Below are 20,897 nucleotides of genomic sequence, written 5' to 3' on the forward strand. Positions count from 1 at the left end.
TGGTGTATGGCGATGATATTTATGTATATCATTCCCCTCAACAACCACGCCGCCAGTTTTGTTTCTCCAGACTGGATAAGGAAGCTAAGCGTTTGGGTCTGGTTGTGGACGAGGACAAGACGAAATATCTCCTATCATCAAACAAACAGTCGTCGCAATCACGACTTGGCTTCCACGACACTGTTGACAGTTCTAACTTTGAAGTCGTAGATAATTTCGTTTATCTTGGAACCAGCATCAACACCAACAGTAACATCAGCTGTGAAATCCAACGGAGAATCACTCTTGCCGACAAGGTTCTGTGGCTTAAATATAGTTTTGTTTTACTAATATTAGTTTCTCAGTAAGAAGAGCAGTCACAACACCGTTTCTGGGCTAGCTGATCTCGAGTAGGGATGATTCATTCTCATACATATAGTTTTAGAACTTTTCGAGATCTGTGGATAAGTTTGTTCTCAGGAGAGACGATCAGGTTATTTGTGGTTAGCTACAGATGGGACAGATAACTGATAATTAAAAATAGTTTTTTGGAGGTGTTTTAACTTCAAAATAGTGAAATCACATTTAAAAATTAAAAATAACAATCGATTATAATTTTTTCCAGTGTTTCAATCATAAGTTGTATTCAAAACAATTATTATGTAATATAGCAGAGCTTTTATAAGCACAATCAATGGCAATGCTATGTAAAGCTCAACAAAGAGCTTTTGCGTTAAGCTTTTCCAAGCGTAGCTTTAAACGACACAAGCTCAAACGCTCTCTCAACTGCTACTACACAAGCATACAACTATGTTAACACTCCAGACACTGCACAGCTCCAGAGCCAATAGCTATTGCCAAACAGCTGTCCAATTTATTGCCATTGTTCTTGGCAATATTTTTGAGCAGGCTTTTTTATCATGATAACTTAATGCGAAAAATGATCGAGCAATCATGTACGAGCTATAGAAACGCTAAATATATTGAAGATAGAAGAGAACACCTAAATTTTGGATACATCCGTTTTCATTATTATGTACCCGTAGACTTCATTATTGGAATGCACTCCTCCTGAAAGGTACTCGTATTGTAACGTAAGACGGAAAAGTAATTCATAATTTTTGCAGAATGTCATTTGAGCACATTATTAGAAAGGTTTTGAAAACTCCAGCCCATAAACCCTTAAAATGTAAGAGTTAATGACTTTTTTTGTTTGATTTTAAACGATTCTTTGAACCGAAATATGATGAAGGCTAACAACTGAAGTTTGAACTAGAATACTTTGCAATAGGGTTTTAATTATTGGACCAGTAGAGCTCGAATTCCATTCAGTCATGACGTCCGAATGAATGAAAACACTCCTGCTCTGAGAGTATGCGGGAAGTAGAGAAAAGAGAAAGAGGAAGACCTCCATTCTTTTAAAAGTATCAGGCGGAGAAGGACCTGGCTACACTTGAAATCTCCAATTGGCGCCAAACAGGAAAAAGGAAGAACGACTGGCGCGCTGTTGTTAACTCGGCTATAACCGCGAAAGCGGTGTCGACGAAAATAAAGAAGAAGCGCACGAGGGTCAGTAGAGATTGCCTTTAAGAAACTAACCAAAAATTTCCGAAATGTTTACAGAACCAATACTAGTTACATTACTAGATACATATAAGCAATACGTAGTCTCCACTGGCAATATTGCTAGCAATGCAGGCTGCTAGACATCAACTACTGCCTATCCAGATAATGTGACGAAAAGCTAAACGAGAATAGCAAGAAATGACGATCAAAAGCTCTGCACCACACGCTTGTTGTTGTAAAACTGAAACCAACTAAGAGCTGTTGAAAGCGCTGGCGTGCTAGCGGCGTGTTTTGCTAACTATACACTTGATTAGCCAGCAGGCGCTACGCTACAGCTATTGAATTGTTTGTATCTGTGTGTGTGTGTAGATTAAGTGTTGGTAACACGCGCAACGCCAATTTTATTTACAAAACGCACTCAACACACTCTTTGCACAAAACCAGTTTGGCAATAAAAGCTTCCACTTTCAATTGGAATGAGGTAAGACATGCGATCTTTCGAATCTCAGCGCACACATTTGAGCGAAAAGGCAAAGCGAACGGTTGGGCTGCGCGAAAGCAAAAAACGGTGTGCAAATTAAAGCAAATAATACAAGTAACAAAATATTTATACAACAAAAAAGCGAGAAAAATTTTACAAAAATATTAATTTGCATAATTCGGCGCTGAGTGAAGACACGAACAACGAAATGTAGCAAAGCAACATTTTAAAAAACATAAAAAGCAAAAAAAAATTAAAAATAATTGTTGTTAGGTACGAAACAAAAACTGGTAACATAAGTTATAAAAGCGTTTAAAAAGTTTATAGATTTTTCGAAAATTATAGACAGCGAGCGACAAGTGATCGACGCACAGTGTGCGCTAAAAGTAAACAAACATTTCTATTTCTCTAGAGTCTGCGATTTGGTGCAAAATTCAACGGTGAATTATGCGTGCGACAACAAAAACAATAACTAATTTGAAAATCACAAAAACAAAAAAAACTTAATGAGGAAATTTTTAATCAAAATTGTATGTAATTATTGAAATTGAAAAAGTCAACTGAAGAAGCGACAAAACGGAGATAAGAAAATACACAGCCAAGTCGCCGTTGTTTTGTACGAGCCAGTGTGCGTGTGTGGTGTGTTTGTGTGTGCCATTATTACGAGCGCAAATCGTAACGCGCCCAAATAAGCTATCGCAACAACAACAACAGCAACAATAATGCGATTAACTAGAGCGAGTTGCGCAAGTGATAATTGAAGCACCAAATAAAAAATAAAAAAACGCGTAAATTTAATAAATAAAAATAGCAAAAACAACAACAACAACTGCGCATAAATGCTATACAAAGCTACAAATAAGCATATTTGGCCAACAGCTAGCAACAACGCGTTGTATTTTTACAAAAACGAGACCTGAAAATAATCAAAATTCAAAAATTACAACGCCAAAACTGAGCCGAAATCGCACATCTTTATCAGCAGAGAATATGTGCGGCAGCTACAACGGCCACACGCATCTAGCCAGCACACGAATTATTGAAATATTATCAATTGAACAGCTTTTGTTGTTTTGTAAGTCGAAATCTTAATGAAAACTGCGCAAGTAAACACTTCGCACGCACACTGCCGCCACTGATAGCGAACGCGCGCCCGCAGCGTCCGACGCATGCGCCTAGTCACATAGCAGCCAAAAGGCAGATATCGCGCGCCAACAACAACGACCAACGCAAATGCATTGTCATTCTTGCATTGCACACACGCATAACACAAATAATTAGTTAGAAATACATACACATATATTTCATAAATATTGGAATCGGCCATTCGAAATACACCCAACCGTCGCACTCGAATTGTACCACAACGGTACGCCAGCTGATAACAGCTTCACGCCACAGTTCAGCGTTCGTTGGATTGTGGGCGCATAAAGTGGGCGCATGCAAGGTCACTTATAGCGCTCCGTTACCCAAAACTGCCGCGCCGCGAGTGGCAACGGAATTGATACCAAAATAACAACAAAGAAATTATACGAAAACTGCACGAGGACGCCGAAAATATGGAAGGCGAGAAAATGTCCACGTTCTATTCGAGTTCGAATAAGGTAAGCCAAGTCTACAATTCTACATATATACGTACACATAGGTGCCTTAATCAAACCTTTAGGTCTAGCTATAAGCAATACTCACACTACTTGCTTAACCAAGCGTAGTTTTTATTTGTTTTTCTTAGCTTCTTCTTTAATAATCTTAATTTGTTAGCAATTAGATTTAGAAAATATTATACCGACCATCAAATTAAGTTCGAAAACAAATGATTATATATTTGTTTCCATTTGTTTGTACTTGTATGTGTGATCTTGCTCAGCTGCTGATAACCCCTGCTGTTAGGTATGCCTACACCTTATCACTTGTCTGGAAGTCAAATCTTGACACCTCTCTCTCATACAAAAATATTATAATCAATGTGTGTATGACTGTGTGTATATGCAGCAAATACATAGTATTTATATGGTGTATATATACACACATACATATATATAAATGTGGTACAAATCTGCACCTTAAGTAATAAAATTAGTTTTAGACGAGTGCGTCACAACTTTTTGGTGGGTCGCAGGTTCAAATCAAACGATAATTCAATTAAAATCTTACTATATTTTAGAATAATATGTTATAAGAGTTTTAATCATAGTTACAGAGATAATACCTAAACTCATAGAATGAAATGAAGGCGCATATTACAAGTTGTTACTAGGTTAGGTTAGATTAGGTTAGATTTAAGTGGTCGATCTTAAGGGCGATCTCACTTGGAGAGCTTAGAAACGCAAAGGTCAATATAGATCCAACTCGGTTTCATTCTGTTCTTTCGGTTCCTAAACATAAAGACGAAATTAAAGCACGTATCATAAGTTCTTACTAGTTTAGATTAGATTTAAGAGGCCGATTTTAAAAGGGACCTCACTTGAACAGCTTAGAAACGCAAGACGTCGATCGAGATCCAACTCGGTTTCATTCTGGTGTTAGCGAGACAAGTTAGCCCTTCTGGGTAGCTCATCGGCCTTATAGTTGCCAGCGATTCCGCTGTGATGAGGCCCCCACACGAGTTGGATGATGAAGAAGCCAACTTTCCCTCTTAGCTTCGACCATTCCACATCCCACTCATCCGTATGTGAGCAGACAAAAAGCAGCCACGAGTAGGCTCTGCGACGCAGTGCTACAAATTGTGTGGAATACAGTCGAAGGATGAAAGAATTGCGATACGAGCTTGTTCGGATCACTTCAAAAACCCACTAAAGAATTTTTGAGGGAAGCGTTTAATACAACTACAAAACATTTCATTAACAGTAGATGAATACAGAAACTGTTCGAAGAACTAGTCAAAATTTTTGTCAAACTCATCAGAGTGGCTTAAGAAATCGTTCTTACAAGTATTAACAAAAATACTTATTATTTCGAACTTTATTTGACATGTCAAGGCTCCTTACTTTTTTTAATAAAAAATGCAGAAACTTCAAATTTAATGGAGAATGTTTCTTATCATTCGAAAGAACATTCTTTGGTATTTATTTTTCAAAGATTATCTCTTTCAAATGTTAGCCGCGGCTACATCTCAGATGGTAGATCCGTTGAGTTCAATTTTCAATGACTCTTTCGAGCATTTCGCAGCGGGATTGTGCACATAGACTTTAGACTTTACATACCCTCACAGGAAAAAGTCAAACGGTGTAATATCGCACGATCTTGATGGCCGACAGAAAGCGTGAAATTATCTCTTCAATACATCCATTGCCTGATGCGATGTGTGCGAAGTGGCGCCGTCTTGTTGAAACCATATGACGATAGGAGCTTATATTTCAGATATGAAATAGTCGGTTATCATGGCGCTATAATGGTCGCCATTTTGATGAAATATGGTCCGACGATTCCACCAGCCCACAAACCACACCAAACCGTTCTGTTTTCTGAATGAAATTGCAGCTCTTGAATCTCTTCAGGATGCTCTTCGTCCCAAATGCGGCAACTTTGCTTTTTTAGATACCCTTTGAGCCAGGGCTTAGGGTTCTTAAGAGCTCAAACTGGTAACCAATACTTCGAATTTTTTTTGTTTAAATATTTTAATGAACTCATAATCACGTGTTAAATCTGATTTTTTGAGAAAACTACCACAGCGCCACCTATGGAGAGCATGTTCTTTTTTTTATCAAAAATGCTCTTAAACATCAATATATCATAGTTTTCCTTAAACAACAACAAAGAATACTTAAAGCCACGTATATATATATGCATCTATATATACACATACATTCATACAGTATACAAAAATATGTCGAATTTACTCCTCTCAAGCGCGATGTCAATGCATTCGCATTTTAGTGTTCTAAATCCACAATTACCACTTCGTATATGTGTGTGTGTGTGTGGAATTGTTGCAATGCTAAGAGATTTTACGCCATAATTTTATGCTGCATTTTATTGAACAAGGGAGAGTCCACATTGGTAGAAATATGGACCACTAGCATTAGAAAGCAAAATGCATGGCATTCATTACGCAGAAAACACCAACAACAAGAGCGAACAACGACAATCTGCAACTAAGTAAGCTAGTAAGTGAATCAAAAGTTAGTGAATGCCTCGAATGTAGTGCAGAGCGAAAATTCTGTTAATGACAAAAAAGGTGATTGGTGGAAAATAGAAATTTATTTATTTTTAACCCGGTGATAGAAGCGCGCCACACACACACACACGCGCACACATGCGCAACAGCAACAATATTTATGCATTTAGTTACTCAAGTTTACAGATGAGCATTTTTTTGCTAGCGCCTCTGCAAGCGCTTAGATCAACAGCTACCGGAATGGTGGAGCGCGAGCGGTGACTGCGGAGACTAAGCTCGACAGATGGAAAACTATTTTTAATTATTGCCAACTTTCAATCTACTAAATACCAAAGCTACAGCCGCCAAACAAGCAAGCAAACAGACAAGCAACGAGCTTGTAGCTGTATGTATGTGTGTGTGTGTGCGGTTGTGCGCTGCCGCAATGGCGCATAATAATAGCGAGTGCATTAGTAAACGAGCAACAACAGAAAGATTCTAACAATTAGCAAATTCTGCGAAATGACATTTTCACTTTGCCGCTGCTGGCGCGCTGTTGTTGCTATTGTTGCGCACATCCAGGCAACTTGTGTTGCGGTGCTAGTGGCGGCGTTGCACCACTGGAACATACGCGGCGGCGGCGGCTGGCGTCGCGGCCGACAGAAAGCGGCTACATTCCTCATCTTCTTATAAATTGCATGTTTTTGTGCGCGCACTAGTGGCGGTGCAGCGCTGCCACACCGCCAATATAAGCGACACTTTGCAGACCTACTTAGGATATTCTCGTTTCTCAAAGTACAAAGGCGACAAAAACTTGAATTGGCCATTTGTGATTGATTTGCTGATGATCGTCATGATTTGCTGATTTAGCGCGCCGCGTTGCACCGCCCCGCGCCCTGCCGCTAAGGCTGGCGCTATTTCTGGAACTAGCTGCTATTGCTGCGCTCCCCCACTCGCCGCGCCACGCTTCGGCGCGCTGTTGTGCGGTGTTGGCGCGCAAATGCTTAAACGATCTGACACTTGGCCGTCAATGTCAGCGATCGCACCGTTTGCTATTGTAACAAGCAACTCGCGTACCTACCAGCAGCGCGCAAACATACACACTTGCCACAGAGAATGTCATTTGCGCAGCGCTGGACCCTCAGCAACAGTTTTGCTTTTCATTTTGCCATTTTATTTGTTTTCGTTTTATTGCTTGTGTTACTTTTCTAATTCTATGCTGTTGTTGCTGTCGACGGCGGCGCTGCTGGCCACAAGCAAGCATGCTGGTGTCAACTATGTCGTCCATCCGTGGACCAACTAGGCATGTGCGGTGCACGCATGTAGGCAGTCCGGCCTCGACAGCTAAAGGCCTGCTGGCAGCTACGGACTATGGACGCGGCGGGCAGCAGGCGGCAACAGCGGGTGTCTGTATTATGGGGTGAAAATCGCTCATTATGGCAGTAATAAAATAAATACTGTCCGTAATTATGAATGTGTGTACTGAGTATGTATGTGTGTATGCGCGTGTGTGTGTAGATTGCCATCAATGCGGAGAAATGTTATGGAATGCAAGGCAAAAGCTACAAAAACCAAGTGGAAAATCAATGACATAAATACTTATCTGTTCTTAGGTGGCGACAGTAATATTTGAAAAACACAACAACAGCAACAACAAAGCGTTTGTGGTATTTATTTATAGTGTTTTTCATTATTGCAATTTTAACTGCTTACTTTTACAGTCTTAAAAGCGCTAGCATGCGTCCACCTATTTAGAATGGCTATAATTTGTGTGGTGTACTCATTTTGATTTGTAGAAATTATATAGCGTGAGTTTGTGAGCTGTAACTAGTGTGCTTAAAGTGTCATAAAACAAAAGATACTAAAAGAAAACTTCTATTTACCCTCACTGAATGCTTTAAGTTTTTGAGTAATTGATTACTGGTCAACACTCTGTAATATGAGTACATATGTATATACCTCATTACCTTGAGCTGCTTCTAAAATTTAAGGCACTTTTTCTCTTTCACTCTCGCATCTGCACCACAAAACCGTTATTGCTTCATAATAAGCAAAGTTATTCAGAAAGTGTTGCGCTTGTCTTCCTATAATTCAAATTCCTTGGTATATCATTTAGTCCCTTTTCTCTTTTAACTGGTTCTATACACTTGAAAGTCAAGAAATACGTGTCTATCGAGAGTTTTCTTTGAGTAGTTAATTTTATTAAAAACCAATAATAAAGTACAATTATAGAATTTAATTCACTTTAATAATCGGCGATACATTTCGAAAACTGTTTAAGCATCTTGAAAATGAGCAGGATATTTCTGCTTAAAAATATCCCAACTCAAAAACAAAAAAAAAATATACATATATTATAACAATAGATGAATACAGGTAATGACAAAAATACTGGTTAATTACTGGGTAGGTACTGGTTAAGTACTGGTTAAGTACCGGCTAAGTACTGGTTAAGTACCGGTTAAGTGCTGGTTTTGGGAAAATGATGGCTTCCCAAAAAGAATCGTTTTTTTTAGAAAAACTTTACATTTTAGAATGGATTAAAACTTACACTAAGTTAAAAAACTCTTACTAAAAGCTCATATCTCCGAAACTATTTGCCGCATAAACTTAAAAATTTCAAAGAATATTTTCAAATGTATGTATGTGCATAGCAACAACTCACGATTTTTTTGAATTCCACGAGGAATTATAATGTTAAACGAATTTTTTTCATAAGTAAATATTCAATATTTCTGCATTTATAAGCCATTCGCAGATTTCCAAAGAAATATTACGCCTCTAAAAGGAAAACATTCAATAATGTTTTTAGGTATACATACATATTTATACTTGCCTGTGAACAATACTATTCCAATTTTGAAAACTTTTACATCAACATATTTTATTAGAAAATTAATTTTTTCAATTTTTTATTAAAAAGAGACTTCCGAAACAGTTTTAGTTCATAAGTATTATAAAATATAGTAGAAACCTAAAATTTTCTTAATCTTTTTCGGATCTCTAGTTTTTATAATAAAAACTCAAACCTTTTCATTTATTATATTTTCCACTCACAATCCAAATATTTTATCCACTTTAATTCTACTGCAAAAACCATCAACATTTCTCTCTCCTTTAGAACTTGTGTGTTCGCAACACTGTTCCTAAGAAATATGACTAATTTGCTCTCTGCTTACTCTGAGAAATTTTCTAGACATAATTTGAAATATTTTGTAAGGATCTGAGAATGTCTGAACTCATTAATTTAACTGTTCGATTTATTTGGAGGTTTCGAAAGTTTATTGTAGAAACATTCAGAAAAAGAAGTCTACGGCAAAATTGTATAGTAGATCACTGGTTAGACTTGTAAAACCATCGACTGTTATGAATGGAAAATTTTTTAATATAATGAATCTATATAAATTCCGTAATAACGATAAAGTTGTAAACTGTTCAGGACGTTTAAATCTATGAAGACAAGAAAAAATCAGACGATAAAAAGGAGAATCATTCAACATACCATATTTCCTTCGAAGCAAATTGTAATATCGCTTTTGAAATCATTTCTGCATCATATTAGAATAGAGTAAATAATTTTTAAGAGCAAAAATAAATCATAATAAGGCGGAACCGAATGAAACGAAAAATTATATTAAATTGAAAGAAAACAATACGTGCGATTTGTGGTCGGGGAGAGTAAGGGAAATGCCGTGGCTGAATTTTAACAGTTAAAAGTGGTTTGAGTCAATTTCCGACAAAACTAAGAGTAATATACAAAAAAGTTATGGAACAAAGTTGTAGTTAATGAAAAGATCTGCAACCTTTGTATACAGACTTTTTTCTCATAACCTCAAAATTTATGTGAAAAAATTAAAATATTAAAATTTTTGGGTTTTTATTTTTATTTTATTTTATTTTTTTTCTAAACTTTGTATAACGAAATCTTTCACAAAACCTGGAATAAACTTAATTTCTTATGTCCAAACACAGCATTTTTTCATTTAAAGATCCTAATATAGAAACCTTATTTCGACATAAAATCGAAGAAAAGCCCAATTTTCAATCAAAAATTCTAGCGTCAAAACGTCAATTTTTTAAAAAGGTCCTATGTGTGTTCTACTTTCTGATGGTATTAAAAATATATACATTACTAACAAAAAACGGACCCAAAGGCTTCTGCACTGGTTTAATATAGCAAGGATTATAATTCAGATGCAAAAATCGGGTAAATTACACTGTGGAACATTTTTGGGATTATTATCTGGGGGGTGAGAAATTCCAAGTCAGGGTGATGGTACTAGATCAGTATAGTAAAACCCTCAAAGGGTTTGGCGTTCGTATGTGTCAGTTTTTTTATGACCTTTTAAATTTTTTCCTTATCTTGATGTTTTTTCGCTTAGTTGTAACATTTTGGCAAAAACGTAGTTTAACATACATAACTCGCGAACCACTATTATCTATTTTTCCAATCCATTAGACGGTTGTAGCAGCTTTTACACACTATATTTGATGCCCAATTTTCGTTCACTATAACATAAGAAAAAATTTAAAAGGTCATAAAAACACTGACACATACGAATGCCAAACCTTTTGAGGGTTCTACTATACTGACCTAGTACCATCACCCTGACTTGGAATTTCTCACCCCCCAGATTAGCTGTTGTACCGTGTTATGGGACTCAAAATACTTTATGTACTCAGTTTTCGATTAGTAATATTGTTCGAGTATCGCAAACTTTCAACGAACGTCAGAACAACCGCAAAACAAACTCCGTATGCCATAAGAAAAACGAAATTTTTAAGATTTTGAACAAGTGAGGGAGAAGGGTAATATTCTTAAACAGCAAACGGAATTTTAGGACCTTACAGCGTAGCTCTTTATCTATAAATTGTAGTAGATAATATTCAATAATATGGGTTCTTACACTCTTACCAGTTTTAGGACTGAATGACTGATGAATTTCACAATTTTACAATTCTTCAAAATCTACATATATCGTTTCTCTCAAAGTAATCTGTCCTGACCCCAATACACTTGTGCCAATGTTTTTTCCAAACTGGCGGTTAGTCTTCTATTCAAATTCTTATATAAAACCCACTGAAGAACTTTTATACGCCATATGAATTTTTTATCAGTTTTTGTTGTAATATATTTGTCAAATGTCAACAGTTGTAAATTTATCAAAAAAAAAATCAGACAACCTGAAGCATGTTACAATGTTGCAATCTGCAACTGCATTTTGTTGCAAACTTCATGCGACACAATTCTAAATCAACACATAAATGCATACAAACACACATAAGTGCTGGACCCAGCTATAAGCGCGCTTGGCTTGATTTTGAAATCGCGAAAGGTCGTCGCTTAATTGAGATTAATATTTTTTCAAGTTTCAAGTCACGATTGCGCGTTGCTAGCCGCCACACAGACATAAATCGTCGACATTATTACAACTTTATAACCACTTTGTTGTTGTTGATGTTGTTTCAGTTGACTTGAGTGGCTGAAGTGCTTTGATTCTAAAATGTTTGCATAATTCCAAGCAATATTTATATAAGATTCTTATTTTTTTGTGACTTTTCCAACGGCACAACCCACGCATGCGCAGCTACCAACCACGGCAGTGACAATTGTTCTTTTGCTGTCGCGCCATCACCGTGCCCACGGCTTTAATTAATTAAGCCGCGCGCAGCAATGTAAGTTAGCTGCGACATGCCTGCGGCGTTTCTTGTAATGCGATTATTTCAGATTATTGCCGAAACGTGCCACACAGAGTCGGTGACACTAACACAAACGCTTAGCAAAAAGCTGCAGCGCTCCGCAGAGCAACAGCATAGAGTTGGCATTCAAATGATCTGCTACAGAACAAATTGAGATTTAATGGCTTGGCAGTGAGGTGGGTAAGGGTGCGGTGGACATTGCAAATATGTCGCTTGACTTTTAGTAAGCACTGTTGCACACCTGCCACAAGCAAAACGCTTCAGCTTGTTGTTGCTCGTGCATCCACAAGCGCAAATCGCCGCAATTGCAATGCGACTATAAATTAATATAATTTTAATTTTTATTTAAATGCATGCATTCTTGGTTTGCTAGCCGCTCGGTGGCACTGCAACAGTCACAGCCAACAACTGGCCGCCACAGCAGCAGCCAAGGCCAACTGGTTGCAGGCCGAGCGCTACCTGATGGCTATCGCTTGTGTGTGCGGCTCGTGCGATTTGCAACTAATCTAAATGCATAAATCTCTACAGGGTGATTCAAATGTAAATAATAAAGTTTGAAAAAAATATAAATTTAAACTGATTGGTTAGTTTCAATGCGAAAAATTGATCTTGGCAGTTTTCGGTGCTTGGAAATTCAAAAAATTTACATATTTAGATTAGTCGAAAAAGTCTTTTCGTATTTTTAATCAAAGTTCAACTTATACAAGGTGCGTTCCAAAGAAAACAAGACTTTAAAAAAACAGAACAATACAACTTTTTGCAGGGTCCAAAAGCATGTCGAACGAGTGTCTTAGCTCGTTGGCCGGCATGGCCGCCAGTATGCCCGTGCAAGCCTTTTGAATGGCCTCTACGTCTGCATAACGTTTTCCTTTCATGGACAAATGCATTTTTCCGAAAAGGAAGAAGTCACACGGTGCCATATCAGGTGAATACGGAGAGTGGTTAATGGTTAAAATGTGATTTTTGGTCAAATAATCGTCCTTCGAATGTTGTATTCTGAGCAATTTTTGGTCGTCAGTCAATTTGTGCGAAACAAACCGTGCACACACCTTTCGTAAGCCCAAATGTTCGGTCAAAATTCGATAAATCGATGTTTTGGAGATGTTCAATTCCATTTCCATGAATTTCAATGATGATTTCGGCTTATTTTTGATGAATTCACGCACAGTTTCGATGGAATTTCCGGCGATCACGGATTTTGATTGGCCCACATGTTGATCGTCATTTATGTCCTAACGACTACTTTGAAAACATTGAAACCACACAGTTTTTGCCGAGTCATCAAAGATGTGTGTTGGCTAACGTTGCCCTGGTGGGAGACAAAGCCCTTTCTGTTGATCAGTTCCGGCCGTTTTTTTCAATGGCTTGCCTCAATCTCATCATTCATTCGTTAATAACTCACTCACAGAAATTCAAATAGATGTGTGCTAATCAATATGCAAGTTCATCTTAGCAAAAGTAATGCTCATTCGCTCAATATACCTCCTCCAGCGTATTTATTCGCAAAGTAGAACGGATCGAAAATATCTAAAACAGAACTTGGTAGCATTAAAGATAACGCTTATACGACTTGAGTAAGGTATACGCTTGCTCTCTTGTCACAAACTCAACTCGCTAACTTTGTTTTTGCTTACTCATGTAAAATATGTGACTAAAGAGCAGAGCGCACAGGCAGAGACATGGTGAAAGGAACATGTCAGTATTAATTTATTAGCTGAAAGAGAGCAGCCACTAAAACTGCGTGTAGAGAAATGGTGAATCGAACAAGTCAATGCCAATTTACTATCTACAAGATGCTCGGTTAATGTTTTCTGAATTGAGCAAAGACTTTGACGCAAAGTATACGTGAATTACAACAACTGCGCGCCGCTGTCAATGTAGAATTACTAATTCAAACTGTTTATGCACCCTGTATATTTTCTTCTTTATTGCTTACGCGGTTATAACCGGACACTGTATATACTCACATATTAGTTTATAACTATTAGACGACAAATAAAAACCATTTAGTAAATACAGCCTCTTCTGTTTAAAAAATTAAATTCCGCACCACCCTGTACCACCATGTCGTTCATTTTCTACGCCGCTCTATTCTAATATGAAATTCAAATTTACAATATTGACATATAATCGCATAAATAAACGAGTCTTTCAGAATATGTTGATAAAAGCGTTCGCCACTGACACTGAAATGCTTGATTGAGCGTTGCAGGAGCGGTTCAGCGTCGCCAAAGGGAGCGGCGTACGATGCACTTAATGTAATTAACAAGCTAACTGTTAAATCAGCACAATTGCGAATGTAAATTTATAATAAAAGGTTTGAAAATCAATACTAATTGAACACTTCGTGCCGGTTTTATTACTTCACGCTACCATTTCCATTACCAAAGGCAGTAAAAGGCACAAAAAGTGAAAAAAAACGCGACAGTAACAACAAAACTTGTAACTTTGTACAGGTTCTCTCTGCAACGCTGCCACTTCGACGGCTCCAGTTGCTTGTAGCTGTTCAAGGTTGAATTATAAATACAAATCAAGTTGAGTCTAATAATTCTTTGTTCAGCGGCGACTGACAAACGCCAAACGTCAAATGGCAAGAGACAAAAGGCAAAAGGCAAGCGCTGCTAATCGTTCGGTGCGATTTTGGCCCGCCACGGCCGCTGGGTTGGGCTGGGTCAGTTGCCACTGCGCAGAACGTAGAAAAAGCCAACTCAGTGCACACACACGCATGCACACAGGCGTACAGAGCAATAAACAAGCATTGAAATTATAACAAATTGCTGCGCACAACAACAGTAACAACAACACCAGCGCCATTTGAATATGTAAGAAGAACAAATGCAAATAATCTTTCATTTATATTTATGCATGTGGATCACTGACGAACGTTCTAAGCCAAGCATGAAAACAAGTTGGCGCACACACACACAAATACATGTGTAAATAAACACTTGTGTACGCTTACTTGACAAAATGGTGTTGGAATTTTTTTGTTGTATTTTTTATTATTATTATTTATTTTTGTTTTTTTTTTTTATTATATATTTTTTTGTATTTATTTATATCTTGTCTTTTGTATTGATTTAATATGCGCGCAGCTCGTTGGCTAGCGCGTACAAACCCATTTATTTGATCGTGCGCGAGCGCTTGATTTTATTATGCTCGTACTTCTTTTTTTGTTGCTTTTGTTGCTGCTGTGTGTTGTTGTTGGTGGTGGGTGTATTAACAAACTGGATTTCATAATAGCTATGTTCTGAGCAGACACAAATGCCGCCACACATACTTTACTACAGTAATACATATGTATGTATATTTGTGTGTATGTGTTGTTGCTTAAGTACGTACAGCTGTGCTCCCACAAGTAAAGCTGCTCTCAGGTGTATATACATATTTCGAAAAATTATGGTAATTGTAGAACAAAAGTACATATATAAATCTACAGCAAGCTTGGAGCTGGAGCTTTGTTCCTCACAAAATTTAAAAAAAAAAAATTATTGTTTTTTTTTTGTTTTGCAAAACTAATATCTTCGTGAGTACGCTGCGATCGATAAATGTGCTCCTGATTTCTTTGTAGTTTTTAATACACTTCACTTTTAATATGACTAGCTTAGTATTGATTTTACAATTTGAATCATACATACATATATACTATATTCCAAACAGTTGGAAATTCGCTCTTAAAAATATTTTCAATAAAAAATTTCCTTAACACCGTTTAGTTTGATGCAATTTTTTAATACAAAACAATATTTAAATAACAAAAAATTATAAAAACATTTTATAAAAAAAATTGTAATAAAAAAAATTTTTGATAAAAAAATTTTTAATAAAAAATATCTAATAAAAAACTTTTAAATAGGCGGCAGCGCCACAAAAAAGTTTTCAATTGCATGCTGCTTTAAACCGCTTTGGTTTGATGCAAATACATTTTATTTTATTTTCACCGGTTTTTTATTTCAGAAGTGGCAACACTCCCAAAAAAAATTATCGCCAATTTTAAAGCTCTTTGGATTGAAACACCTATTTTCTCACTTGTTTTCCTTCTCAGCTTTTTATGTTTTTCTTTGTAATTTTTTTGACTCGCTTTTTAGACCCTTAAAAACAAAAGTTTCAACACTCCCCGAAAATATTTTTTCAACTGGTTTAAGCCTCTTTGAAGTGATGCACATATTATTCAACTTGTTTTTTTTTTTTTTAACAAAAGTTTTTCAATAGAAAACTTTAAAAGTTGGCAACCCTTATCCCAATATTTTCAATTGCAAGTATTTTTTGATTAAACTCATACGGTAGTAACATATTTTTCCTTTCTTGTGTATTCAAAATTGTGTAGTATTTGTATATTTTTAAGTGGCAACACTACCAAAAATAATTTTTAGCTGTAGGATTTCTTAAATATTTTTAAAACGCTTATAAATCCCTAAAAACCCAGAAAGAAACACAAATGTAAGAAGTTCAAAATTTGAAAAAGGTGGCATCCCGTATACAAAATTTTCAGTGCAAGCCGACTTTTACATTTTTGGATTAAAATCCATACGTTATTAACTTATTTTTCTTTTTTAAACTAAAAAATCTCTAAATCAATATATTCGTTTTAAAACAGTAACATACAAACTATTTAATTTCAAACCCTGAGTGCATATTTATATTCCGAAAATATATTTAAATTGCTTCTTCCAACAACATAACCACTATTTTAACTGCTCAAACACCAGCAGTGTGATGGAATTTTGTTGCGCCACACAATTTCGTTGCCGCCAATCAGTTAAAAGAAATGTAAAATTTAATAATATTATTGAGCAAATATCCCATATCCCACATATCTTTATACACATTATTCAAGCGCTTTATCAAACTTCAAGTTGTTTTTCTTTTTAATTCCATTAACCACCTGAGGTAATGAGTCTACACCAAGCAGCCACTCATTTTCGTTTCGAATTACTAAAAATTAGAAATTTAAATTAAGGCAATGATTTTTCCATAAATTTCTATATTTGCAAATTTGGAAAATCCCATAAATAATGAGCGTCATACAATTTTAACGAGCCGAGTTGCGCTCCCCATTTTCTTCCACAGCATTGTTGGGATTATTGCTCTCAATTATAGTTGCATTCTTAATATATTCCAGTCTCACACACACTATGGTACACACACACATAAACTAAAATTTTTATTAGTTGACTCTAAATTGATGAGAGCCACCGATCAGCTTTCATGACTAACAAACGCTAAATAGTAATTGTTGACTAAATCTATGCGCTCAATTGCACTCACGTAAGGGATTTCCAGTTATAAAATGAATGCTTCGTTGCACGGTAGCAAAGGGAATCCATCGAATTTTTATCTTACAATAAAGCTAAAAATAGATTTTCCTCTCAGCGGCAATTTGATAAAGACCAATAATATCTCATCGTCATTAAAAGCGGTAGTTAAAACGGGAATTTTTCCAATTCAAATATCTTTCGGGATTTTGAGGTAGTAAAGAAATGTTGGGGCAAACATATTTCTGCAAATAAAGTTTTGTGTTTACAAATTGACATATTTTGGTTTTAGGTATGTTCAACAGTGACGTAACAATACAACATTGATTTACTCGTTTATAAGTAAACAAAAAGTAATGTGATGGAAAGGAATGGCAAAAATAAAGATATTTATAGTATTCACAAAAATACAAACAGAAAGTAATTTAATTTTTTTTTTTACAAGAAACCAGTGTTTGTGATTTTTTTTTTTAGATTACATTTGGTTAAATGTACTCATTTAAGAATATTTCCACAATAAATGAAAGTTATTGAAAATTGTAACTTTTAGAAAAAGTTTTGTTTGAATATTTGTTTTTTGTATTTGCGCATATATTTAAAGCAAATTAGAAGTTATATTATTTCTCTATAATTGTTCACAAAGCGTTATAAATAATTTTACTGATGTCCACGCCTTGCTAAGGGATCAGCCACCTGACCTAACCTTCACTTTTAAAAATAAAATTTATTTTTCCTTTATCTAATGCCTTAATTTGAGCACATTTCATCAAAAATACGAAAATCAGAAACAAAGATAACGAAGTACTTTTGGAGCCGATAATTGCCCTCGAAGCTGTCCGAAGACACACAATGAAGTCATTATCATTTGAATCAATACATGTTAATTAGATATTCATGTATGAAAATGATCCTAAACATGCAGCCAGCGCAGTAAAGGATTGGTTATCTACCGAAAGTATTGATGTGTTAGAATGGCTAGCGCAAAGTCCCGATCTTAAGCCAATAGCAAACCTTTGGAATGATTTAAAAGTTAAGATCGGGCAAAAAATTATCAAAAATTCGTATGATCTTGGGGTTGGAATTAAGGAGGCGTGGTATTCCATTCCACGGAGTAGATGCCAGAAACTGGTGGAGAGCTTACTTAACAGATGTCAAGCTGTTTTACAAAATCGGGGCTATATAGTACAACAAAATATTAACCTGGTAATGAAAATATAGCAATTTTTTTGCATTCGTTCTTATAAAAGTTTTTTTTTTTACAAAATTCCGAAAGTGTGCTATTTCTTAGTGCAGCCGAAATCGGTGAACCTTAAAAAAAAATTTCAAAAGAAAATAAATTCATTTCATTTAGTTCTTGTTCTTTTTTTATACAATAGGTACTAAATACATCTAAAACAAATTGCTGAAAATAAATATAAAACAGCAGAGCAGCAGAGTTGCCAACTAATTCATTGCTTATAAAATAAAATTAAATCAAACACAACAAGTTAAAAACTGACTAAACATGTTTAGCGTTACCATACCATTTTTCATATAAAAATGTTAGCTTCAGTGACTGCAAATGCCGAATTTTTTGATGATATCTCGCCAAATAAAAAAATTTTCCATGCAAGCACTTGTTTCCGATCGTTCACTATGTATGGCAACTATATGTTATAGTGGTACGACATCGGCCGTTGCGGTAGACTTATTGGTGAGAAAGGAATGCAGGCAAAATTTTAGTTCGATATCTTAAACACTGAGGGACAAGTTTGCGTCTATGCAGAAAGGCGGGCATGGCTCAATCCATTCAGCTCGTCATGCTGATCATTTACATATACATACAATTGCCCAAAAGGAAACTCTATAGACCCCAAAAATATAAATATATTAAATATATAGCGGATCTAGCGTTTCCTATTGAATATTACAAACATAGTGGCAAACTTAATATACAATATCCTATCAAGGGTATAAACAAAATACTATGATTAATATTACTGAGCTTTATTTTTACCTAGGTGATGCAGTTACTGTTTCAGTGCCAATATCTTTCTGTAAGGGTTGCTATCAAGTTCATAGCAAAGTTTTGTATAAACTCTTTCTTTTGAATGAGGTGCTGATTGCAAGGCTTTCAGTAAAAAATTTATATAAATTCAGTGAATCACAAAAATTTCATTAAACCCCATATTTTCTTTCCTTTTTTTATCAAATCACTTACATCTCTGATACAAAACATCCTTATGACATGAGCGTAAAGAACTTTTTTGTACAAAATTTTACTTTCCATAACTTTTCCTTAAGAAGTTTTTCAATAAGACCAGGTATTCAATCAATTTTTCCAAACATTTGTGAAAAACGTGAAAAATCGAAAGGAAGTACTTAAAGTCAAAATTATGCACAACAATAACAAAGAAATTAATAATATATACATATATGTATATATATTAAAATGCAGTGGTTGGTAAGCGCCTTAATAAATTGAATATATAGAACTAAATAAGCAGTGAAGTATAATGGAGGAATAATTTGCGATTACATGTGTTTGCCATTACTTGGGCTCATAAAATCTTAAAGTTCTTTTATATGCACTTTAATAAGGCGCATACCAAACGCAGCATTTTGCTTTGAAAAAGTCAGCAACAACAAGTGCATACAATCCACCACATAATGGTAGCGCTGATTTAATGCGCTGATAGGGAAAAATACTTAAATGCGAGTACTTAACTTGCGTCAGTTTATGATTGAGCATAAAGTTTCGCATACAAAATGAGTGCAATGCGCTACAAAATAATGATCGCTGCAAAAATAGCCGAAGCACGTTGTCACGCAGCGTTGACGGGAACACCGGCGTAAAGCGAAGGCAGCGCAAAGCCAACGCAGCCAAACGCCCACAGAATTAGAAGTGCGCAAGCAGGCGTGTGCGAATATGCATAAATCCAAAAACAACAAAAAAAAACAGAAAGACAGAAAAAGCGTAAAGGCATTCACTTAGAACGCATTCAAATGCGCAGCAAGCGGTCGTGTGGCCGAGCACACGGCGACTGGCACTGTCAACACGCATGCGCACGTGACGGTCGGAGCTGCATTGCGCTGGGCATTTGGCCACCGATAGACACGAGAATGGCATAACCCTTCACCGGGCGTTGCCATGCCTGCTGGTACTTAGCAAATATTTGTTTGCATACGAATGTGTGTATGTGAGGTTGTGCGCAAAATCGGCGCGATATCAGCCGCTGCCAGTGCATATCTCTGGCGAGTATGAAATGGTGTTTTCCTGCGGCCGCTGACATGCACATAAATTATCTGGACATTTGTGAGCTATTTGTTCTTTATTTTATTACTTTGTTTAAAGTTATTTCGCCTTTTTGCTTTTCGACTTTGTTTGTTTCGCGCCCCTCCACGGCCTTCGCTTAGGGCAAAGCAAGGCAGTTGGAGTTTGTAGTGCTATTGTTTTTTGTTATTGTTGTTATTGATTTTTCATTTTAAATGCTATGCGTCGTTTGCGTATGTTGTGCAATGCTTGAAGCATATTTCATTTGAAATTGCCACTATCAAAGGCGTAGCGATGAATCACAAGCGAAGGGGCCAAAGACACTTGTCATGCAAAGACCTTCAGAAAAGGAAAACAAAAACATTTCAATTAAAGGCGAAATAGAAAACTACAAAAGCATAACGCAATGCTCAAGAATGTGCATTATAATTTTTTTATTTCTATTATGTCTTTATATTTCCAACTCGCACTAAAATCGCGAGTTTTTCTGCTTTGATTACTTACTCATTTTTGCCTTTTCAGTTACTAAGTATGCTATTTGTTAGTCAGGTTTCTGCTGCCACAACT

General features: G+C 36.1%; 1 protein-coding gene across 1 annotated transcript in view; it reads left to right on the forward strand.

Moving 5' to 3' along the window:
* Positions 1-2,052: 2,052 nt before the first annotated feature.
* LOC126758371 (DNA-binding protein D-ETS-4) overlaps positions 2,053-20,897 on the forward strand; it is a 34,725-nt gene continuing 15,880 nt past the window's right edge. Inside the window, exon 1 of the mRNA XM_050472630.1 lies at positions 2,053-3,630. Within this exon, the coding sequence (XP_050328587.1) occupies positions 3,586-3,630 (45 nt within the window). The 5' untranslated portion in view covers positions 2,053-3,585. The remainder of the gene's footprint in view (positions 3,631-20,897) is intronic.

This window comes from Bactrocera neohumeralis, chromosome 2, assembly GCF_024586455.1.
Source record: "Bactrocera neohumeralis isolate Rockhampton chromosome 2, APGP_CSIRO_Bneo_wtdbg2-racon-allhic-juicebox.fasta_v2, whole genome shotgun sequence".
In the NCBI taxonomy this organism is placed as follows: domain Eukaryota; kingdom Metazoa; phylum Arthropoda; class Insecta; order Diptera; family Tephritidae; genus Bactrocera; species Bactrocera neohumeralis.